The sequence below is a fragment of the Gadus chalcogrammus genome, chromosome 7 (genome assembly GCF_026213295.1).
Source record: "Gadus chalcogrammus isolate NIFS_2021 chromosome 7, NIFS_Gcha_1.0, whole genome shotgun sequence".
NCBI lineage: Eukaryota > Metazoa > Chordata > Actinopteri > Gadiformes > Gadidae > Gadus > Gadus chalcogrammus.
The window spans coordinates 16,099,308-16,123,203 of NC_079418.1; the positions used below are offsets into that span (position 1 = coordinate 16,099,308).

At 47.3% G+C, this 23,896-nt stretch overlaps 3 protein-coding genes across 4 annotated transcripts in view; all 3 read left to right on the forward strand.

The window, feature by feature from the left end:
* The first annotated feature begins 665 nt into the window (after window positions 1–665).
* Window positions 666–11,896, forward strand: LOC130385587 (LIM domain kinase 1-like). Its single transcript, XM_056594161.1, has 16 exons — window positions 666–1,141; window positions 4,289–4,427; window positions 5,122–5,231; window positions 5,343–5,519; window positions 6,231–6,336; window positions 6,529–6,854; window positions 6,973–7,159; window positions 7,933–8,019; window positions 8,155–8,286; window positions 8,369–8,428; window positions 8,542–8,607; window positions 8,762–8,948; window positions 9,326–9,381; window positions 9,590–9,747; window positions 10,241–11,490; window positions 11,857–11,896. The coding sequence occupies exons 1-15, from the start codon at window positions 1,098–1,100 to the stop codon at window positions 10,872–10,874; spliced, it is 2,469 nt and encodes an 822-aa protein (XP_056450136.1). The 5' UTR covers window positions 666–1,097; the 3' UTR covers window positions 10,875–11,490; window positions 11,857–11,896.
* A 317-nt stretch (window positions 11,897–12,213) lies between these two features.
* On the forward strand, window positions 12,214–16,233 carry LOC130385588 (septin-4-like). 2 transcript variants are annotated; one of them, XM_056594162.1, is made up of 10 exons: window positions 12,214–12,299; window positions 13,047–13,143; window positions 13,417–13,503; window positions 13,812–13,935; window positions 14,354–14,488; window positions 14,710–14,827; window positions 14,989–15,081; window positions 15,394–15,490; window positions 15,835–16,005; window positions 16,091–16,233. In XM_056594162.1, coding segments are annotated over exons 2-10 (912 nt in total). In that variant the 5' UTR covers window positions 12,214–12,299; window positions 13,047–13,058; the 3' UTR covers window positions 16,093–16,233. The 2 variants fall into 2 exon arrangements, with proteins under 2 accessions (XP_056450137.1, XP_056450138.1); XM_056594163.1 differs by having other exon boundaries at window positions 12,245–12,333.
* A 383-nt stretch (window positions 16,234–16,616) lies between these two features.
* Window positions 16,617–23,896, forward strand: part of LOC130386010 (septin-5-like) — an 8,911-nt gene continuing 1,631 nt past the window's right edge. The window contains exons 1-11 of the mRNA XM_056594797.1: window positions 16,617–16,662; window positions 16,880–16,890; window positions 18,571–19,260; window positions 20,025–20,056; window positions 20,268–20,392; window positions 20,540–20,626; window positions 21,305–21,428; window positions 21,614–21,748; window positions 22,032–22,149; window positions 22,410–22,511; window positions 22,728–22,824. Of these exons, the coding sequence (XP_056450772.1) occupies window positions 16,617–16,662; window positions 16,880–16,890; window positions 18,571–19,260; window positions 20,025–20,056; window positions 20,268–20,392; window positions 20,540–20,626; window positions 21,305–21,428; window positions 21,614–21,748; window positions 22,032–22,149; window positions 22,410–22,511; window positions 22,728–22,824 (1,567 nt within the window). The remainder of the gene's footprint in view (window positions 16,663–16,879; window positions 16,891–18,570; window positions 19,261–20,024; window positions 20,057–20,267; window positions 20,393–20,539; window positions 20,627–21,304; window positions 21,429–21,613; window positions 21,749–22,031; window positions 22,150–22,409; window positions 22,512–22,727; window positions 22,825–23,896) is intronic.

The window sequence follows — 23,896 nt, forward strand, 5'->3', positions numbered from 1 at the left end:
GGGTACAGTGGGACTGCAGCTCAGCGAGGGGTGGACGGGTGAAGGCTGAATCCTCACAGAGATGACCAGGCATCTACAGGAACATGCCTTGAGTCATCACGTTAACCGCACCCTTTGTAGTACAAATGTATTTGACTCACACAGTTATAAGCCATTTAGCATACATCAGCATAGGAGCTTAGTGTCGCTGAATATCAAACTGTTGTGCTCTGTTAATGTGTGTGTGATGAATAGAGATTTCAGGAATTAGCACTTAAGGATAGTACTTTTTTTCCTGTTATATACACTAGCTTAACCACATACAGCATTGCACTGAACAAGTTGCACATATTGTGTACACACAAACACACACGCCCACGCAATCTCCTGGAACCCGAATGTTGTAATTCTATCTGAAAGAGGTGTAGGCTACATGCTGCTTGAAGTGACACAGAGACGTGTGTGTTTGTGTGTGTGTGTGTGTGTGTGTGTGTGTGTGTGTGTGTGTGTGTGTGTGTGTGTCTGTGTGTGTGTGTGTGTGTGTGTGTGTGTGTGTGTGTGTGTGTGTGTGTGCGTGTGTGCGTGTGTGTGTGTGTGTGCGCGTGTGTGTTGCTTAGACTTGTGACCATTCTGATCCCTAAAACCAGTCTGCTTCCAGTCTGGGGGGGGGGGTTTCATAACAGAAAGGCCAGTGAGGCGGTCCTCATAGCCTGGGGGTGGGACACAGGCCACTGCACTGCGAATGCATGGTGGAAAGGGAAGTCATCTGCACAGGAAATGGGCGAGCGCGCATGAGCAAAACCGCAAGAAAAACGTAACAGCGCCTGCTCATCTAGCCCGGCGCATGACAACACACAGATCTGGGGACATTGTTGGTTCCTGATCGGATTAACTGACTTGGAGTCAACTGAGGGTCTTCTGGTGATCAGGACACGGTCCAGGGGACCTGGAGTGACCTGAGGGTCTTCTGGTGATCAGTACACGCTCCAGGGGACCTGGAGTGACCTGAGGGTCGGCTGGTGATCAGGACCCGGTCTAGGGGACCTGGAGTGACCTGAGGGTCTTCTGGTGATTAGGACCCGGTCTAGGGGACATGGAGTGACCGCCGAGGGACAGAGATGTCACGACGGGACCAGAGATACCGTAGAGGAGGGACAGGAACGTAAGTTATTTTGCGGGGAAAGTGAAAGTCCTTTAGCACCCCAGGAACATCCTCAGTGGTGTGACTGAATGTTCTAGATCAACTATGGCGTTATAACATCTGTCATTAGTGATGACAGCATTATTCTAGACATCTATCGACAATATCTATTGTATATAAAATGTGCAATTGAAGATACATTCTAGTGAACGACAAAAGCCAATGGGAGGAGACCTAGGGTCGGAGCTTGACCTATGACGTGGGGGATTCTTACCTCATTTCCAACATCAGATTCTATTGTTTCTGGGAAAGGACCAGACACGGAACACAGAGGATCAGGGGGGAAACGTTTCAGTTTGAGTGCGTTAGCGTGTCCATATGTTTCCACGGCATTACAGATGTGGATTATAGATAGTACACACACATCCTCTGCCAGAGGCACAGAAACAATAGGCCAGCACAGACATAAAGCTACAGTCCAGCTGTCTCACACAGTTTGCACCAGGTTATTTTCAGTATCTTAATGGTATATCTTTTTCCTATTCATTGGCAGAAGAGTTCTTGTTGTTTAAGGCAGGCTTCCTCTGAACATGCTGCTGCTCCTCAGAAGCAGCATGTTCCTGAACATGTAGGCAAGGCAAGGCAACTTCATTTACATAGCACTTTTCATACACAAGGCAGACTCAAAGTGCTTCACATATAAACATTGTCATACAATAAAATAAAATAATAGATAAGTAAAAGAAAACATATGCAAAGAAATGAGTAAAATAGAAAGTTAAAAAGGCATTTTAGTAATAAAATAGAAAATAAAGGCAAGGTTAGAAGAGCTTTTTAGAAAGTGCAGTGTATTTAAGATTTAGCAGAAAGCTAAAGCAAACATAAAAGTCTTCAGTCTTGTTTTAAAGGTGTTCAGAGTTGGGGCAAGTCTTAAATCCTCAGGGAGTTTATTCCAGCTATTTGTTGCATAGTAACTAAATCCTGCTTTCCCATGTTTCGTGTTTACCCTGGGGATAATTAACAGATTGGTCTCAGAAGATCTTAGTGGTCTAGAAGGCTTATGTAGTGGAAGCATATCAGTTAAATATTTTGGGCCCAAACCATGTAGGGATTTATAGGTTAGCAAAATGTTTTTAAAATCAATTCACATTCACATTTTTTGGTCTTTGTTAGAACTCTAGCAGCAGCATTCTGAACAAGCTGAAGCGTTCTTAGAGTTTGTTTTGGAAGACCTGTAAGGAGACCATTGCAGTTATCAAGCCTACTAGTGATAAAGGCATGTACAAGTTTTTGTAAGTCTTCGGTGGACATGAGCTACATTTTTGAGGTGATAATATGTAGATTTTGTAACTGATTTGATGTGACTGTTGAAATGTAAATCTGAATCCATGATAACCCCTAGATTTCTGGCTTTGATTGAGGTTTTCAGGGACAGAGAGTGAAGGTGTTACTTTAAGCCTTTCCGTTTTAGAACCAAATACAATTATCTCTGTTTTGTCCTCATTTAGTTGAAGGTAATTTCGGCACATCCAGTCTCTCACTTGCTCAATGCACTGGCACAGCAGATCTATGGGCCAATAGTCATTTGGTGATAGCAATACATAGATTTGCGTGTCATCAGCATAGCAATGATGGTCAATATTGTTTTTTGAATGATTTGCCCTAGTGGGAGCATGTCGATGTTGAATAAAGAGGGTCCTAAGATCGAACCTTGTGTGATCGAACCTTGTGTCACGTTGGTTGATTCTGATACAAAGTCGTCAATGGAAACAAAGTAGTTCCTATTTTGTAGGTAGGACCTGAACCAATTTAAGACTGTGCCTGAAAGCCCCGCCCAGTTTTCTAATCTGTCCAAAAGTATTGTATGGTCTACAGTGTTGAATGCAGCATTGAGGTCTAGTAGCATTAGTATTGAGGTTTTGCCAGAGTCTGTGTTAAGACGGATGTCGTTTACAACTTTAATAAGGGCGGTCTCAGTGCTGTGCAGGGGTTGAAATCCTGATTGGAAGGTGTCATAGCAACCAGTTGATGCCAGGAAGTGATTAAGTTGCTGGAGGACAACTTTCTCAATGATTTTACTTATGAAGGGTAGGTTTGATATTGGTCTGTAGGCTATGTTAGCCATGTAGGCTTGGCTAACATAGCCTCCAAGTTAGGTTCCATGTTAGCCTATGCAAATATTATCTGGCAGGGGCAATGGACATGTATAATAATATGGTACACACACTATACAAACCACAAGGGATTATTCCAAAGAGGTCAATGATGAGGGGGAATGCTTGTGATTCCTAATAAAACCTATTTACAGAACTTATCACATACTACTTCCTTTGGTCCATAAAACTAAAGTGTCCTTGAAGACTATCTTTGATGATCTGACAATAGTCTTCAATTGTACAGGTTTATACACTACAAGCCCATGAATCAGTTTCATAAACAATGTCCGACAAAACTTAATGTTTGAATAGAATTTCCTGGCATCTCGTGTGACAGGCGGGTCTTGAAAGGCGCCTCTAAATTAAATGTATTATTATTATTATTTATCTCAGGAAAAGGCGCAGGGAAAAGTCTCTCCAGGGCATTCCCTCCCTCTTGGGAAAACCTTGAAGCTGTCTCTCCAGGACATTCCCTCCCTCTTGGGAAAACCTTGGAGCTGTCTGTCCAGGAGGTTCCCTCCCTCTTGGGAAAACCTTGGAGCTGTCTCTCAAGGAGGTTCCCTCCCTCTTGGGAAAACCTTGGAGCTGTCTGTCCAGGAAGTTCTCTCCCTCCTGGTGCCGGGGATCAGCTGGTTAGGAAGCAGGGTTAGACAGTCCGGCTAGGATTCAACTAAAGCCAATCTCTGGCCAGGTGTCGTTAAAGGTTTCATACATCTATAACAGATTTAATGGGACACAAATCAAGCAATCTGAAACACGGAAACTTCAGCTGCGTCTCCATCTGGAGGACTCATGAAGGTCTTCTGAATGCAGTGAACATCATGTATGATGTGAACATTATCTTATGATCTGAACATTATGTAATGATCTACTGTAAAGATAATACTTTCCATCTTTTATTTCCTTGTTGAGCTCCCATTGTTCCTACTGTTGTTTTGTGTTGTGCGTGCAGGTGCTCTGACTATGGCTGTATTCTTTCTCATTGTTCCTACTGTTGTTTTGCGTTGTGCAGGTGCTCTCAGTGTGGCTGTGTTCTTCTTCACTGGTTCTATGAGAGAGAGCAGCAGCTCTTCTGTAAGAAGCACTACTGGGCCCGTTTTGGGGAGCAGTGCCACGGCTGCAAAGAGACCTTCACCACAGGCCTCGTCATGGTAACCATATTTAAGTCTGCACACGGCCAACGCCTCATACCATCTTAGATCTACCTGTTTTATTTTTTCACCACAAATCCAAACCAACAGGGTAGGAGAGATATCAGGCATACTATATCACAGATAATTACACTATCTATCCTCAGTTCTGAAGTAACTTTATGTATATGAAGAGGAGCATCAAATATGCCAACTGACACTTGCTGATACACTTTCTCTTCTGGTTTATTCTGTTTTGACTCAATGTGCATTGCAACAAACCTAACCACACCAGTGGTATTACTGGTTTCCTCCTGGCCCCAAAAAGCATCCAGACAGTTATAAAAAGCTGGGCTTTACCTTTTGCTTCATTCCACTTGTTTTGCTCTGAAACTATCCCTTCACTGTCTTTTGATTTCATGCACCCTTTCTTATCAAAAGGTCCAGTGTTGAAGCCAAAGATAACTCTTACCTTTCACAGCCAGTCAGTCTTTTTGAAAACTCTGATCTTTAAGTATCAAGGTCTTTTCAAAGAATCTGATCTGAGTATCAATGTCTTTTCAGTCTTTTTGAAGACTCTGATCTAAGTATCTAGGTCTTTTCAGTCTTTTGGAAGACTCTGATCTAAGTATCTAGGTCTTTTCAGTCTTTTGGAAGACTCTGATCTAAGTATAGGTATTTTCCTGGTCTTACTTTGTGGCTGGTCCTGTGTCAGGTGGCCGGGGAGCAGAGGTTCCACCCAGAGTGCTTTACGTGTAGAAGCTGTGGAGCGCTCATTGGAGATGGAGACTCATTCACGCTAGTGGAACACTCCCAACTCTACTGGTAAAGACCTCTTGGACAGCAGCTGTCTGTTAATGATTTGTATTCCCTGTTTCCCATTTTTATTTCCTGTCCCTTTCCTGTTTATTATTATTTCTTTGTTATCTACCATAGCGGCAGGTGTTTCACGCGGGGGGTGGTGTCCTCCGGGACAAGCTCCCCCTCGGCGCCGACCAGGCCCCCCCACATGGTGGCGCTGGTGTCCCTTCCCCCGCACCCCGAGGGCAGGAGGGGACTGACCCTGGCCCCCACGCTCAGCCAGGACCAGGGGCCTCTCTTCACCGTAGCAGAGTGAGTTCTCTGCCTCCTTAAAGGAACAGTTCACCCCTTTAGAACATACGATAGGGTGACACAGCACTTAGCGATAAAAATCGATCTTTCTTCTAAACCAAGTTTTAAGTGCAGTCGACTGTTCTTCTTTTAGTGAAAATAAACTTCCTGTTCCTCCAAGACTGTTTCGAAAAGCAGAATCAACAGACAGTTCTACATCAGCAGCAGCCATCGATTTTGTTGTTTAAATAACTCTCCTGTGCTCCTCCGCCCTGTCACTGTATTTATCCAGCCTCATATTAGATTGATTAGAACGGTTGTGATCGGTCTATCTCGTTCTGGGCAGAAATCTTTTTGGATGGAAAGGGAGCCGGACAAAAAAACAGGAGCTGGAGAGATTTGTCTGGTTCCCAGGCTACCGTTGGGGAAGTTTGACAGTTTTTAAATAATGTAGTTTCACTTTCCAGTTCAATCTCCGTATTGACGTTTTGTTGACAATGAGGGCCCCCAGTGACACGTTTTTGCTATTGGTTGGCGGGATAAAAAGCAATTTAACTACAAACTGTTCCGAAACGCCAGCCCCCTTAGCAGAGACTCCACCCCTGAGCCTTCTGTTGCCATGTCACTGTCTCGATTTGCACCCCCCCCCCCCCCAACCCCACCCAACATGGCAAAGCCTCCAGATGATAAAAACCTCAAATAACATCCAGCTGTTCCCACCTCTGTGTCCAGACTGGACCCATCCCTGCTCAGCCCTGACCTCCTGGCCTCCGTGCACGTTGGGGACCATGTCTTAGAGCTCAACGGGGTTCCAGTATGCAGCCTTTCCCTGGATGAGGTATGTGTTTAATACATCAATGCAATAACAAACTAATATTAATTTATTTGGATCTTCAATAGCGGCTTCGATAGTGAAAACTCTCACAGTACTCAATAAAATCATCCAAATAACAGATCATACATAGGACAACCTTGTCCTTCTGTTGTCATGAAGTCCTACTTCACCAGACCAATGTATCTGTATCTCTAGATGAAGTGTGTGGTCAGTGACCCCACCCGGCCTCTCCAGCTCACCGTAGAGAACTGCCCAGGGGAGCCCCAACCAGGGGAGCACCACCTAGGGGAGCCCCCGGTCCCCGCAGGCTGCCAGGGGCCCGCCCAGGCCTGCTCCTGCGACCAGCTCAACAGGGTTCGCCTACTATCCAGTCTGGAGGAGGAGTCAAGTTTGGGGGAGGAGCTACACCAACAAAGTCTTGAGGAGGAGGGGACTTGTCTGGGGACGGAACTAGACCCTAACCCAATCAGCACAAGGCTGTCCCCACCTCAACCCCATGGGATGCGTTCAAGACACATTCTGTACGAATTGGGATACCTTTTATGCCATAATTACGGTATTCGCAACATGTGAACAAAACCAGTTGCTGTTTGTACTGTATGGATTCACCCCCAGTCAATTGTTGGTTTTACTTGGCAGACGGAGCAGTAGTATCGACAAGTGTCCCTCCTCCAGTGGCTCATACCTGTTGTTCCAGAGGAGGGAGATGCTTCGTTCCGAGTCCCTCCGCGCGGACCCTGTGGACCGAACTCACCGCATCTTCAGGCCCTCAGACCTCCTACACGGAGAGGTGCTCGGCAAAGGCTGCTTTGGCCAAGCTGTCAAGGTAAACTGGACTATACGGCTATGGGTTTGCTTTGTTGGATGCTTTGCATCCAAAAAAAATTAACTATCCGTCGACGCAACGGAGACGGTAAGGGATGTGATTGGTCCTCTAACAAAATAGTTTCCGGAATCACCTCTCTGGTTTGACTTTGCATCTTGTTTACTTTTTACCTTGTTTACTTTGCACATTAAGGACCAATAAAACACCAAATAGGATTTGTAAAGCTTTGGAAGTTTATTTACAAAACTATTTATATAGTTTGTAGTCAACATATAAGAACGATCGGTCGGCGAATTGCATTGCGTATCTAACATCCCGACGGAGAACGTCAAATGCTCGAGGGGTCTCCGTAGTTACGGAGACCGGATATTGATCACAGATACGGAGTAGTATACTTTGGCTTTTACACTTTAAGATGTGTAGGTTTACACATAGGTCAGTAGTACTGACCTATTAATGCTCAGAACGATACCTACCATACCATTATTTCTCACAGTAAAAAATCTTTGTCTTTATAGACTTGTGCTCTCTTCAAAAAGCACATATTCTAAAATAAATGATATATAATGGATCTTCTAACACACCTTAAAGTACCACTTCCATCTTAACTACCGTAATAATGTAGGACACAAATCTGCTTGCAAATCATTATTTTTTAATCCATTATTATATAGTATAGCGTAAGGTATATAGCACACACTTATTGTGCAGCATCTTATCCTAGTTTTTTTGTATACGGAAAATGGGTTAACCTAACAATTGTTGTTGTCTAGGTGACGCACCGGGAGACTGGGGAGGTCATGGTGATGAAGGAACTGATTCGGTTTGACGAAGACACGCAGAAGACCTTTTTAAAAGAGGTACACTGGACATTAGATGGTCCAAGGTTTCCCGACTCTAGTTTTTCCTTAATTCTTTGTTAAGTTACTCACTCCTTTTGTCCCGTTGACTCGTCTGCTGAGGAAGCCCTTGCGACACTGCCCTGTCTTTGATAGGTGAAGGTGATGCGCTGTCTGGATCACCCCAACGTCCTCAGGTTCATCGGACTGTTCTACAAAGACAAACGACTTAACTTCGTCTCGGAATACATCCAGGGGGGGACACTCAGGGAGACCATTGAGAAAATGGTACCATTTCCACTCATCATGTGAAATGTTCTCTATCCCAAGTGTCCCAATATGTCCTAAGAAACAGTCTCTTCTTGTCTAGGATGACCACTTTCCATGGAGTGCCAGAGTGAGTTTTGCTAAAGATATAGCTGCTGGAATGGTAAGGCTATTTCTTTAGTGAAACCCAGAGACAAGCATTATTAATTATTATTAATACATACAGAATAAGAGTTTGGTGTATTTTTATTCAAACAAAACATGTCTCCTTTCCAGGCGTATCTGCATTCTATGAATGTAATCCATCGAGACTTGAACTCTCACAACTGCCTAGTCAGAGAGGTTAGTATTTTGATATTTATCAGCCTAAGGCACTCTAATTCATTAACACGCACACACACAAATTATACAGTACAGAATGGTCAATGCTTGTTTTGGTGTATTTTCTCTGATTACATAAGGTTCCATATTGACCCTTGACACCTCCATATTGCAGAACCAGAGATTGGTGGTGGCGGACTTTGGGCTGGCCAGACTGGTGGTGGGAGACAGGAGTCAGGGCAGAGAGCCCCCTGCTGGCAGCGGCCCCGGGGAGGGACTGACGGCGCTCCGCAGGCCTGACCGCAGGAAGCGCTACACTGTGGTGGGAAACCCCTACTGGATGGCCCCTGAGATGATCCGTGGTGAGGTTGCAGGAACATAGGTCCACAGGAAGGGCAACGAGCCAAACAGCCTACACTAATGGCCAGTAGTAACTGAATCAGAACTTACATAGGCCTATATTGTGGATCTAGCTGGGACACATGGATAAATTAAAGCTAAATTAACATACTCTGGATTAACAGAGGATAAATAGAAATACCAGCATCCATTCCAACCACAATTTAAAAGGTGCATTTATGAACTATATAAGGCAGTCTATATACAGAAGTCTATAGTCTAATACTAAATGTAGGACAAGGTCAGTTAAGTCAGAAGTTTGATGTGTGTCCCCTTCCCTAAAGGGCTTTAGCATTTTATTTTATTGACAACGTTGTCTCTGTGTCTTTGTGTCTACAAGGGAAGAGTTACGATGAACGAGTCGACATTTTCTCCTTTGGCATCATTGTGTGTGAGGTAAGATGTTCCGGTCAGCATCATATTTGCAAAAACTATATGTAATGTAAATGTAATATGTGAAAATATGAAGATATATTCACTCCTTAGAGTTTTATGATTTAATCTGGTTACATTAGCTTACATTTAGCGAATGTGTGGAAGGGATTTCAGTGAACACCCTTGTCACGTTTAGCGTCTGACAGTATTCTTGTGCGTTGCCCCCAAGATCATAGGAAGGGTGAGCGCCGACCCAGACTTCCTGCCCAGGAACCGGGACTTTGGTCTGAATGTGCTTGGCTTCCTGGAGCAGTACCACCCCTCAGACTGCCCCCCCGCCTACCTCCCCCTGGCTGCCCTCTGCTGTGACCTGGAGGCCGACACCCGGTAACCAATCACAGTCCGCTCTCTTTGGTCACCGTGGTCACTGTTCATGTGGTAGGACATGGTGGAGGTAGCAGCCTATTTAGGATTTTCAGCACACAGTTACTGCATCCATAGTGATAAACTACAGTCATAAATGTATAATTATCACTATTGTTTACATGTATTGATCATCCTTAGTAGTACACTACAATCATTAACATATATTTATCGCTACCGTTTATTTACATGTATTGATTATAGCAATCTGCGCTACTAGCCAGTGTTTACTTGCACTTGGGTACAGGAATATCGGTTGCTTTTGATAACATGACACTTATTCTAATTGAAAGGATATCGCCACACACTTCGACAGATGTGTACCCAAGATCAAGAATAGACCTATGAGGGTTTTCTGGAGAAAAAACCCTCACGGGTTGTTCCCACGGTTAAAATAATCTTTTTAGGTTTTAAGAATCATAATTAACCCCTCCCTCCCCTATATCTCTGTCTCCAGTCCTTCGTTTCCCAGGTTAGAAGAGTGGCTGGACAACCTCCTGATGCACCTTGACATCCGCCTGCCCCTGCTGTCTGAGCTGGAGCAGCACCAGAGAGCCTTCTGGGACCGCCACACGCCCCCCCAGTGCTCCCCGGACCCCCCGCCCGCGCCAGGCCCCCAGGGGACAGGCAGGGCCCTAGACCCCCCGCCACCCAGGGCCCCAGACCCCCAGGGGACAGGCGGGGCCCCAGACCCCCGGGGGACAGGCAGGGCCCCAGACCCCCGGGGTTCGGGCGACCCAGACAGCCACAGTCCCGACCCCGGCCCCCCATCACAGACCCCGGCCGGACAAGGACCAGTCCCCCTGGGGGAGGCGAGAGCGGACCCTGGAGACTCTGAAGGAGTTATGAAGGGCCTTGCGGCGGACCCCCTGCGTGCGCCGAGTCCTCAACACAAGCCTCCAGAGGGAGATTCAAACTTGGACGAGTGGAGCACATGTGAGAGGAAACCCCATTCAGAGGGTCCTGAGGCCGGGGCCCCGTCCCAGAGTCCACCGCTGGCCCCCAGCCCGGCAGGGGGCCCGAACCGCAGGAGCAGGAGGAGGTGCAGGGTGCTATGGGACATAACCACGGAGAGCAGCTCCTTTCTGTGAGGTTGGGGCGGAGCTCACTGGACCCTCAATGTGAAATGAAAGACCTATATTTATTTTGTCTCATGGATAGAGAATGAATGAATGGATTTAATAAGCTTGGATTGGAAATCTCAATGGATGTGAATTTTGCTCCCTCCTGTTACTGCTATTTTGGAACCAGAAGGTAGACTTCATATTCAAACCAAAGCCAGTTCGGATGGGTTCTAAATGCAGAGAATACAAGAAGTAAATAAAACATTTGAAATACGTAAGATAATGTGCATTTTGTACCAGTAGGCCTATTAAGTAAAGCTATTTGCAAAACATTTTAAATGTTTTATGATCTTAATTATTAGAGGCTTCAAGCAATCATTTGGTCAGAATAAAGATTTATTGATATTCAAGAACCCAATAACCAACCGCGTCGCTATGACAGAGGGCAGCTGCGGTCCTGGATATCCGTTATACCCGAGGTCGTTTCCCGTTGAAGTTGTTAGCTAAATGATTTGATTTAAAAGATAACGACTTTTTTGGTAGATGATTTCATTTAAAAGAACACAGATTGTTTGGTAGATGCAGCAGTCGGTCGGGTTAGCTATCATGAAGAAGTCGAAATATAGGCTTATCGATGGACAAGGTAAACCTAGGCAACGCCAGATTTCTTAATCTTGTTTCGCAAATGTGTTCTGTTTAATTTAATTTATTAAAACCTTCCGAAGACATAACTTAGGCTTACCTGGACTGTAGACGCGTAGCCCGAACTACTCATGTGTGGCATTGTATTGGACAGAAGCAGGCTGTAAAGGTTAAGTAAACCCCACATATCGTTTAGTTAATGGACTCCTTAAGTGTTCTTGTTAATCGGGGGATGATCGGTAAAGTTTTCTGCCGGTGTGAAGTGAGCCCACCTTTCCCTTAGCTCGTCATATCTCTCCTGGGGGGTCACTCACTTACCTTTAGATGAAGATGATTATGTAATGCTTTCCATTTTGAATCCCTGCAGCTGTGGCTACGCAGACTGACGAGGTGCAAGGTTAGCCTGTATATGTATATATGTATATTGATCATATATCAATCATCCAGAATATTTGCCGTTTCCCAGTTCAGCGTTAATGTGACAAACGATAGCCTCCGTCTTTTCTCATTTTTTTTCTTCATGGACCCTCCAACTGGACGTCTGAGCAGGAGGTCAGGTAGGTCCCCTCCTCTGACCATGCAACCGCTTAGAACAAGTTCAAGTTAGGTAGAACGAACTGTGGAGAAATTAATTCCTACAAACTTAAAATGTAGAGGATGCTGAAGTAGTCTCACTGATTTCAGTCGCTCAGTTCACTGTTCCCGTTGTACGAGCTGCCGAGCGCGGATGAGGGAGCAGAGCCTGAGACCGCTCTGGAGGAGCCCCAGGACCCGGACCTTCAGGACCCGGGCCTTCAGGACGTGGACCCTGTAAGACCCTGCAGAATAGAACCAGGGCTCAGGGGTATGAACCTTCAGCCCTGCTCCTTTACATGATGATACACTCTCTCTCTCTCTCTCTCTCTCTCTCTCTCTCTCTCTCTCTCTCTCTCTCTCTCTCTCTCTCTCTCTCTCTCTCTCTCTCTCTCTCTCTCTCTCTCTCTCTCTCTCTCTCTCTCTCTCTCTCTCTCTCTCTCTAGCTGCGTTTCCATCTAAAAGGAGATGCGAATCTTTAGAAAGTTAGCAAAAAAGTAATTCGAATTAGGTGCGTTTCCATCAAGTGGTTGGAGCGGAATAGGGGGATGACGTTACACGTTGATGTCGGCAGGGTTGCTATGGCCGGTCGTTCTGCGGAAATCGGAAAGACTGTCAGATCCTGTGTGTTCAAAAAGTCACGGCTGTTTCGAAAAGTGTGTTTCCATCTCCCATTTTGCGAATTTACTCTCTTTCGCATTTCTCAAAAACCTCCTCAAGCGAACGGATAAACCTTTTTGCTGTTGTTGTTTTTGGTGTTTCCATCATCGTTTACTGATTCGATACTTCAAAGTTTGCATAAAATCAGGGGGATGGAAACGCACCTAGTCTCTCTCTCTCTCTCTCTCTCTCTCTCTCTCTCTCTCTCTCTCTCTCTCTCTCTCTCTCTCTCTCTCTCTCTCTCTCATATTGTCTATTTTGAATTCCAAATCAATTGAAAAGGTTCCCTCAAACCAAGTGCATTCATGGTGGTGTGTGCCGCAGGATACGGGCAGGATGTATGTAGGCCTGGCCGGCCTACCCAGGCAGGTGCACCAGAGCTGTGTGGCCAAGGGCTTTGACCTCACACTGATGGTCGTAGGTGAGAGGACCTAGAAGTAGAACTTAGAGCTTTGTGTTGTGTTGACCCAACATGAGATGTAAAATATAACTTCTTGATGAAGGACAGCAATAAGTCCCTCATACAAACATCATCATATTGTTTACCTCAAATATAATGCCTGGCCTCTTTCGCTCCCTCTCACTCTCCCTCTCGCTCCTCTATTTCTCTTTCTCCCCCTCTCCCTCTCCCTCATCCCTTCCTCTTTCTCTCCCTGAACCTCACACCTCTGGATCTCCATTCTCATTGGTCCAGGAGAGTCTGGCATGGGGAAGTCCACCCTGGTGAACTCCTTGTTCCTTGTGGACCTCTATAAGGACAGGCTCCTCCCCAGCGCGTCAGGTACTGGCAGCTGTAGTGCAGCCTCACGTTCCCTTCCCTTTGCTGAGTCCAATTACTTAAACTGAAAGGGAACCCAAAGTACTGCGATCAACGGGAATAGGTGACCAAGGACAGATAAACAGTAGTGGAATCACACACAGTACAAAGCACATCTATGTTGCCCATTTGGATCGTTTAAGGTAGGTCAAGTACATCTGATCAGTAAAGATCTGTAAAGATCTGAGCGGAGGCATCAAACCAAGTCTGAGGTATTGGAGTCAATCCTTTTGGGAACAGTAATAATTTATATTTCTACTCTGATATTCCAGAGAACGTCACTCAGACCATGTCCATCACTAGGAAAACGGCGGCCATTGAAGAGAAGGGGATCAGGTTGAGGCTGACGGTGGTGGACACACCAGGTTTTGGTGCAGCCCTAGACAACAGGGAGAGGTGTGCTGCCCTATAAGAACACGTCTGTGTGTGTGTGTGTGTGTGTGTGTGTGTGTGTGTGTGTGTGTGTGTGTGTGTGTGTGTGTGTGTGTGTGTGTGTGTGTGTGTGTGTGTGTGTGTGTGTGTGTGTGTGTGTGTGTGTGTGTGAGTGTTATGCATTTGGTATTCTGAATATTTATCTTACAGTTATACTGCTCATGTCAATTAATCATCATGTTTTGTAAAAAAAAAAAGGGCATCCCATTAATGGACAATACCAGTCTGGGTGAAACCTTTCCTCAGCTTTGCTAATATGGGTCCGTTATCAATATGAAATATTGCATAATATCAAATGCACGTTCCCTGGGCACCTATGCTGTGTGTATGTACTTTCCCGTTCCCTGTGCTTCTATGCTGTGTGTGTTTCCTTGCGGAGCAGTAGGATGCAGGCGTCCGATTACATAAAGGAGCAGTTTGAAGCGTACCGGAGGGACGAGACGGCTCTGAACCGCCGAAACATCCAGGACAACAGAGTGCACTGCTGCCTGTACTTCATCTCTCCCTTTGGCCACGGGTAACACACACACACAAACACACACACACACACGCACACACACACACACACACCACTCAACTGGATTTAAACCAGATCAAGCACTTGAAACAATTTAAACGTGAAACAGTATAAGTTGGACCAACTTAAAAAACATTCCATATATGTATAAATATTAAGCAAGCAAAGGATTGATAAATGAATCCCAGAGTGTCAACAACATAGCACATCGCTCTATCCAGCCTGAAGCCCCTGGACGTAGCGTGCATGAGGTCCCTGCAGGACTTGGTCAACCTGGTTCCAGTGGTGGCCAAGGCGGACTCCCTCACGAAGGCAGAGCTCCAGGTCAAGAAGGCCAGGGTGAGCGGGAGGAGGGCTGTTAGCAGGCTAGTGCTTCAGGTCGTAAACATTTGTTTTGCGGTTTGAATTTAAGAAAGAATAGATACAGCAACACCAAAAGGCATTCCAATTGCAATCATTTCCCTGCTTCAAAGCCCTGAAAAATAATGTTCTACTTCCAGATTCTGAAAGACATAGCAAGCCACAAGATCAAGATCTTCCAGTTCCTTTGTGAAGAAGAAGATGAGTTTTGGCCGTCTGATCTGGAGCTGCAGGTGAGAGGAGCTCCAGAACCGAGTAGTTATAAAGTAACAGGCATCCAGCCACACAGCGCCTTGTGTAACAGGCATCCAGCCACTCAGTGCCCTGTGAAGTAACAGGCATCCAGCCACACAGCGCCTTGTGAAATAACAGGCATCCAGCCACCCAGCGCCTTGTGAAGTAACGAGCGTCCAGCCACACAGTGCCTTGTGAAGTAACGAGCGTCCAGCCACCCAGCGCCTTGTGAAGTAACAGGCATCCAGCCACCCAGCGCCTTGTGAAGTAACAGGCATCCAGCCACACAACGCCTTGTTCTTCTCTTCCAGAGCAGCATCCCATTTGCCGTCATTGGAGGCAACGCAACCATGGAGTCTAACGACAAGTGTTACCTGGCCCGGGTTTACCCCTGGGGCGCGGTGAACGGTACTGAACAAACACACACACGCACACACGCACACATGCATAAACACACGCATACTCACACACACACACACACACACGTATGCGCACGCACACACATATACACACACATTGAGACATACATACACGCACACACACACACTCCTCTGTGCCACTGATCACAGCCCATGTCAAGTGGGCATCATGTAGCAGGACAAAAATATAGCCCATATAGGACACCAACATCATCTCTTTGTTGAGTGAATTTGGCATCAAGCATCAGAATAATATAGACTAAGAAACACAAACCTGACTCTCTGTTCCCCCGCTCCTCGCTAGCCTGTTCTGTGTGCTTGTGTGGTTTTAAGTGGAGAGTCCGGCCAACAGCGACTTCTCTCTGCTGAGACGGATGTTAGTGACCAATCACATGCAGGCCATGAAGGACTTCACTCACCACACGCTCTATGAAAACTACCGGGTCAAAGTTCACCAGAGGAGCCACAAGCCCACACGGAGACCTATTGCAAACAAAGACCAATGTAATACATACACCTATATTAGACATTACGTATAATCATGTTATACTGAATCTGAAACTCACCGTATGTTTGTATCCTTTGGCAGAATTGAGAGGCTGCTCCAGATGATCCATGAACCATCACCAAGCATCTACAGAACAATAATAAATCACTATTTTATTGTTATTGCTTGTATTATTGATGGTTTGCATTACACGCCAGTCTGTGAGTTATGTAACCAATACATAACAACCCATTTATTTTTATCTTCTGAAAATGATTAAATGTCACTTATTATGTCATGTTGAGTCCATGCAAACTTTACAACCTAATCTTGTTGGAGGAAGAATTGGCAAAACTATTATTTATAGCTCACAAGTCATAGATCCAATAAAAAAGGAAAGGACTTCTTTATTAAAAATATTCACAGGTAAAATCATCATAAATGGTCAACGTTCTCTACATCTGGTGTACCGTTACATTAAGTGACCATCAGGTGCTGATCGCCTTATCGTACCCCAAGTCCATGAGTCATACGGGACGTAAACCAGGCGCTCAATTTAGTGAGTGCTGTTCGGGTTTGTTGAAGGAGGCGGTGTTGCGGCTCCAGGACAGACGCTGAGCCCCGCGTCATGGAGCACATGTCCTCTCCCGTGAGGTTTCGCAGCGACATCAGAGGTACGTCTACGACATGATCATCACACATCAGAGACCCCGTTATTCTCATGTTGGTCTATAGCTTCACGCCTATACACTTATACTACGTTCATTTTGTGATAATTTCCTTGAGTTTCAAATGCATGTTTTTGTTTACAACTTAAGCCGCGTTTAAACTGCCCGCATTACTCCAATCCCATGCTGTCATTCGGTCCTCTGCTCCCCCTCCTACCTGCAGCGAGACTGGAGGTAAGAGCTTTTGGAGACATATTCTAGAATAGTATAAAAATATGGTGTGTGTGTGTGTGTGTGTGTGTGTGTGTGTGTGTGTGTGTGTGTGTGTGTGTGTGTGTGTGTGTGTGTGTGTGTGTGTGTGTGTGTGTGTGTGTGTGTGTGTGTGTGCGCGCGCGCGTGCGCTTGTGTTAAATCTTGAAGCCCCGCCCACAAAAGAATTAGCAAGTAGGTTAAGCCTCTTGTTGGTTGTGAGTAATTAGAGGGAACAGACAGAGGGACACAATCTTTTTGTGCTCTACTACTCAGCTGTATTCTGATATGTGATGCTAGAATAGTTTGTGTGTGCATGTCATCATGGATACCAATTTCTACCTGTAACTCTGGTTACTACCTACTGTAACTCTGTTACCACCTACCTGTAACTCCGGTTACTATCTACCTGTACCTCTGGTTCCTACCTGTAACTCTGGCTACTGAATACCTGTAACTCTGGTTATACCGACCTGTAATTCTATCTAGTGACTACCTCCCTGTAACTCTCCACCTACCTGTTACTCTGGTTACTACCTGCCTGTAACTCTCTACCGACCTGTAACTCTCTGGTTAGCCTACTACCTATCTGTACCTCTCTGGTTAACAGCTTACATTAGTGTCTCAGGACACGTTGGGGTCCAGCCTCAGGGAGTGATCAGCAGTAACTGTGATGGTCGACTGCTACAATCACAGCCTCATGCTTATCAGCCCATCCTTGGATATTGTCTCACATGCTATTTTATATCTGAAATAAATGGAGACAACAAGACCTGTATTCTATCATTGCAGGATAATTGCATTCAGCTTACTTTACGGCTTAACAAATACATTTGCATATCATACATATTTAACTGTACTGATGTGTTACTATATGCTTAGAAACTATTAGTCCGTAATGGAGCGGTAGGAAAACACAGTGGAACGGGTCCCTCTTTAATACTTCTAAGTCTGTGTTTATTCTTGTATGGAAGTACTGCAAAAAGGGCCAATTCAATCGTGTACCATTCAGAAATTATATACAAGTCCATTATGTATATTAAAGGAAATACTATGCATATATATATACATAATATATATATATATATATATATATATATATATATATATACACACACACACACACACACACACACACACACACACACACACACACACACACACACACACACACACACACACACACACACACACACACACACGCACACACACACAGGAACCTGTGTATTACAGGTATGTTACTCCTGGTAACTACTATACCTGAGTATGCAATAAGTTTGAAATAGTTGTTACGTTGTTTCTTTAGTCATACCGGTACAGAGACTGTGTTCTGTCCTCACTTTATCCTTCATAAAGTTAAAAGTTGAAACTTGACTAAAACGCCCTGGACAAACCGATGAACTATCATATAGAGCCGTGCAGTCCCTATTGGCGTCACCAGAGGGGGAGACATAGAGCCATGCAGTTCCTATTGGCGCCACCAGATAGAAACATATAGAGCCATGCAGTTCTTATTGGTGCCACCAGATAGAAACATAGAGCCATGCAGTTCTCATTGGTGCCACCAGAGGGGGCAACATAGAGCCATGCAGTTCAGTTTGCTGTGTTGTGTTGCAGTACAGTTTGGCGGGTCAATAAGGAGTATATTCCAATGTCTCCTACCAGCGTTCCAGTCTGTCCATTGAGGACGAGGAAGACCTGGCCCGCCCCCGCGCCACAAAGGACCTCCTCCCCACCATGAGGGACCTCCCCCCCGCCACCAGGGACCTCCCCCATCTCCCCCACTCCACCAGGGACCTCCCCCAACTCCTCCCTGCCACCAGGGCCCTCCCGCCGCCCCCCCGTCCCGAGGGGCCCCTCCCCGTCGGGGGCAAAGAAGGTGAACCGGAGCCCGAGCCGACAGAGGCCCCACACGCCACAGGGGCCCCGCGTCCGCCTGCGGCCTGCAGCCCTGCAGGCTCTGCCGTCCAAGAGACCCCTCCTCCACCCCTGAAGGCCCGCTGCTCCGCCCCAGAGACCCCTCCTCCACCCTTGACCCCCCGCCGCTCCATCCCGGAGACCCCTCCTCCACCCTTGATCCCCCGCCGCTCCACCCCGGAGACCCCTCCTCCACCCCTGAAGGCCCGCCCCTCCGCCCCGGAGACCCCTCCTCCACCCCTGAAGGCCCGCCCCTCCGCCCCGGAGACCCCTCCTCCACCCCTGAAGCCCTGGCGCTCCACCCGGGCGGACAGCGACCTCCAGCCGCTGCAGCTGCGGTCCCAGATGGCGAGGCAGGGCTCGCTGGACTCCCCGCTCAGCCCCGCCTCGCGGCCACGCAGCCCCTGGGCCCGCCTGGACCCCTACGACTCCCCAGAGGTACGCTGAGGGGCTGGGCGGGGCTCCAGCAGGCTGTGGACCAGTAGCCAGGAACCAACGGACAGGAGAGACCAGGGGAGACCAGGAGAGACCAGGTCCAGACAGGAGAGACCAGGGAAGACAGGAGAGACCAGGAGAGACCAGGTCCAGACAGGAGAGACCAGGGGAGACAGGAGAGACCAGGTCCAGACAGGAGAGACCAGGAGAGACCAGGTCCAGACAGGAGAGATCCGGAGAGACCAGGTCCAGACAGGAGAGATCCGGAGAGACAGGAGAGACCAGGTCCAGACAGGAGAGACCAGGTCCAGACAGGAGAGACCAGGTCCAGACAGGAGAGACCAGGTCTAGACAGGAGAGACCCGGAGAGACAGGAGAGACCATGTCCAGACAGGAGAGACCAGGAGAGACAGGAAAGACCAGGTCCAGACAGGAGAGACCAGGAGAGACTGGAGAGACCAGCTCCAGACAGGAGAGAGCAGGTCCGGACAGGAGAGACCAGGTCCAGACAGGAGAGACCAGGTCCAGCCAGGAGAGACCAGGAGAGACTGGAGAGACCAGGTCCAGACAGGAGGGACCAGAAGAGACGAGGCGAGACAAGGTCCAGGAGAGACAAACAGAGACCAGGAGAGAAAGGAGAGACAGGAGAGACCAGGTCCAGACAGGAGAGACCAGGTCCAGACAGGAGAGACCAGGTCTAGACAGGAGAGGCCAGGTCCCTTTAGATCAGGTGTTATGAGATGTATTCTCAATGTTGTCTCTGACAGTCACTCAAGGCTCCGGAATTAAACTCAATGCTGTCCGGTTTGAGATAAGATTCAGCTACAGCCAAGATGCTTCAGCAATAGATGGCATTTAAGTGGTACCCTTATTTATGTACGTTGGAATGTCAAGGGAACACATTCACTGGTGTAACCGGTTAACTCATAAAGTAGTTTATCCTTTGTTAGAAAACAAAAACAAAGGTGTTGTTGCAGCAGTTGCTGTGTTTGAACGCCTGTCCCCACGAGGTATGAAGGGAATGTGTGTGCCCAGCAGGACCAGGACAAGGAGTATGTCGGCTTTGCCACGCTGCCCAGCCAGGTGAACCGCAAGACGGTGAAGAAGGGCTTCACCTTCACCCTCATGGTCACAGGTCAGTCCAACCACAGAGACATCCGGGTGTAAAACCCCTGACGCCTTGCACTGATCTTTACAAGTGCCTGCATTTGTAATCAAAATGTAATTCTTGAGAAACAAAGCTGTTCTTTGCCTGCCACGGCGCATTGTGTTTGGTGTCTAGGGGAATCTGGTTTGGGTAAATCCACCCTGATCAACAGTCTGTTCCTCACCGATCTCTACAAAGACCGGAAGGTTCCCAACGCTGAAGGTGAGACCAGATCCACAGTTCACCCTCACTTTGGTCCCACTCTGTTTAGGAGTAAAAACATGTTGACCGTGCTTCATCTGTGACAGCGTTGTAAACCTTCTGCGTTTAAGGATTTTGTTTCGGCAAATCTAGTGGTCGTTAATTAATGTCATGTAGCGTGCCGTGTCAAAGTTGAAATCCGTTCAACTGTGAAGCCAAAAGTCGGGGCGCATGGCCCTCTCTCCCCTGGACCTGCCGGGCCACTCGGAGCAAAGCGGGGGTCCAGCCAGTCTCCTGCACCCCAACACAGCTCCCAGCTCCTGGAGGCATGACAGAGAAGGAGCGGAGAAGAGCACGATTTTTAAAATCAGCAACCCACCAAAAAGACACGTTCCCCAGCTACGTTTCTCCGCCAATGAGAGGTTAATACCCTGTGCGCCATGTGATCGATAGGAAAGACTCCCCAAACCAGTCAGGAAAGAGAGGCAATGGTTGGTCAGCAACGTGCGTGAGGTCTTGAATCAGAACGGTCTCAGAGGCCAGCGAGTCGTCAGCCCGGCCAGATGTTCTCCATGACCAGATGTTCTCCACAAGCAGATGTTCTTCATGAGCATTTCACCCTCCTTTCTAACGAGTAGCACCCTCAAGGATCCTTGCTCGGCCTGCGTTCACCTTGGTGGGCGTGCTCTGTGTCTCTAGAACGGATCCTCCAGACGGTTGGCATCGTCAAACACACCGTGGGCATCGAGGAGAAAGGGGTCCGACTCCGGCTGAACATCATCGACACGCCGGGCTTTGGAGACGCTGTCAACAACACAAAGAGGTGAGGCTAGAACCTGTATGATTAATACCAGAGGTGATGCCAGGACCTGTATGATCAGTGATGATCATGTAGTTATGTGACGAACACGAAAAGGTCATGGAAAATGGACCATTGTCCTACAATGGTCGAACCGTGGGCCAAAGCTCTGAGTGCTCCATGGTGACTGAGGCTAACTTGTTCCTCAGCTGGAAGGAGGTGGAGGACTACGTGGACCAGCAGTTTGAGCAGTACTTCAGGGAGGAGAGCGGGCTGAACAGGAAGAACATCCAGGACCACCGAGTGCACTGCTGCCTCTACTTCATCTCCCCCTCCGGCCACGGGTTAGAGACGCACACACACACGCACACACAACACGACTGAATGAAATGCAAAGGAACACACCACTTCTGCATTCACACGCAAAACAACATGGGCATACTCATGGGCACTCACATAGATTCAGACCGCACATTAACAGTACAACAAAGTGTGTGTGTGTGTGTGTGTGTGTGTGTGTGTGTGTGTGTGTGTGTGTGTGTGTGTGTGTGTGTGTGTGTGTGTGTGTGTGTGTGTGTGTGTGTGTGTGTGTGTGTGTGTGTGTGTGTGTGTGTGTGTACTCCCCAGTCTCCGTCCCCTGGATGTGGAGTGCATGAGGGCCTTGCATCAGAAGGTCAACATAGTTCCTGTCCTGGCCAAGGCTGACAGTCTCACCCCCGCTGAGGTCCGCACCAAGAAGCTGAAGGTGTGGAACCATGCATCTCACACACACACACACACACACACACACACACACACACACACACACACACACACACACACACACACACACACACACACACACACACACACACACACACACACAATCATCTCTAAGGTTTCAGTGAGTCCCTTAATTAGCCAACCAAAATATTAAGGCTATCAAGAGGATTAACAGCCAATCAGAGTCATCTCATGCCCCCCCTTTTGACCTTTCTGAAGCATGTGTCTCCTTGTTTATTCCAGATCAGGCAGGAGATTGAACAGTTTGGGATCAACATCTACCAGTTTCCCGAGTGTGACTCAGATGAAGACGATGAGTTCCAACTACAGGATCAGATCCTCAAGGTTCCTGATCTTGAATTCAAGGCTGTTGAAGACACATTGATGAGGGTGGATGCTAATCACAGAGCTAGCCGCGGAGCCGCTAGTATTTAATATCATCGCTCATTGTCCTTCAGTTTCCTTTCATTTAGTGAGTCTGTTTTTTGTCTGTATGTCTGACTTCCTGACTCCCTCCTCTTCTGCGTGTGTCCTTCTCTATCTGTACCTCCCTCTCTGCAGAACAGTGTCCCCTTCGCAGTCATTGGCAGCAACCTTCAGGTTGAGAGTGAAGGCCGAAGGTTCAGAGGTCGAATCTATCCGTGGGGGCTTGTAGAAGGCAAGAAACACACACACACACACACACACACACACACACACACACACACACACACACACACACACACACACACACACACACACACACACACACACACACACACACACACACACACACACACGTGACGTTGGGCATTTGAAGCAATCTCCAGCATTAGAAGTACTCAAAACCGTATAGCATGAGACTGTTCAAAGGCAAGTTTGTTTGAACTCCCAGTTAATTGTTAACATAGTCTGTGTCGAGATTTAAATCAGACTTCATTTTTGTTCAACTCAATCCTCTGCGGCGGTGGACTCGTTCAGAAATTGATCAGTTGCTGATCAATTACCTCCATTCTATCCAAAACGAAATACAACCTTTTCTTAAAGGGCCAGTTTGCCCCTAACACAATGACGCACCCTGCTGGTGTAGGGGAACTGATTTGAAACAATAAGATCTCCAACTCATCTTTACAATGAAAATCGGAGCCAGAAACTCTTTCCAACTACCTGAACGGTTGTTCACGAATGTTTAAAACAAACCTGGCAGATTGGTCTCTGTGTAGCTCTGGTCTCTGTAGCGCTGGTCTCTGTAGCTCTGGTGTCTGTAGTGCTGGTCTCTGTAGCGCTGGTCTCTGTAGCGCTGGTCTCTGTAGCTGTGGTCTCTGTAGCGCTGGCCTCTGTAGCTCTGGTCTCTGTAGCGCTGGTCTCTGTAGCGCTGGTCTCTGTAGCGCTGGTCTCTGTAGCGCTGGTCTCTGTAGCTCTGGTCTCTGTAGCGCTGGTCTCTGTAGCGCTGGTCACTGTAGCGCTGGTCTCTGTAGCGCTGGTCTCTGTAGCGCTGGTCCCTGTAGCGCTGGTCTCTGTAGCGCTGGTCTCTGTAGCGCTGGTCTCTGTAGCTCTGGTCTCTGTAGCGCTGGTCTCTGTAGCGCTGGTATCTGCAGCGCTGGTCTCTGTAGCGCTGGTCTCTGTAGCTCTGGTCTCTGTAGCGCTGGTCTCTGTAGCACTGGTCTCTGTAGCTGTGGTCTCTGTAGCGCTGGTCTCTGTAGCGCTGGTCTCTCTAGCGCTGGTCTCTGTAGCGCTGGTCTCTGTAGCTC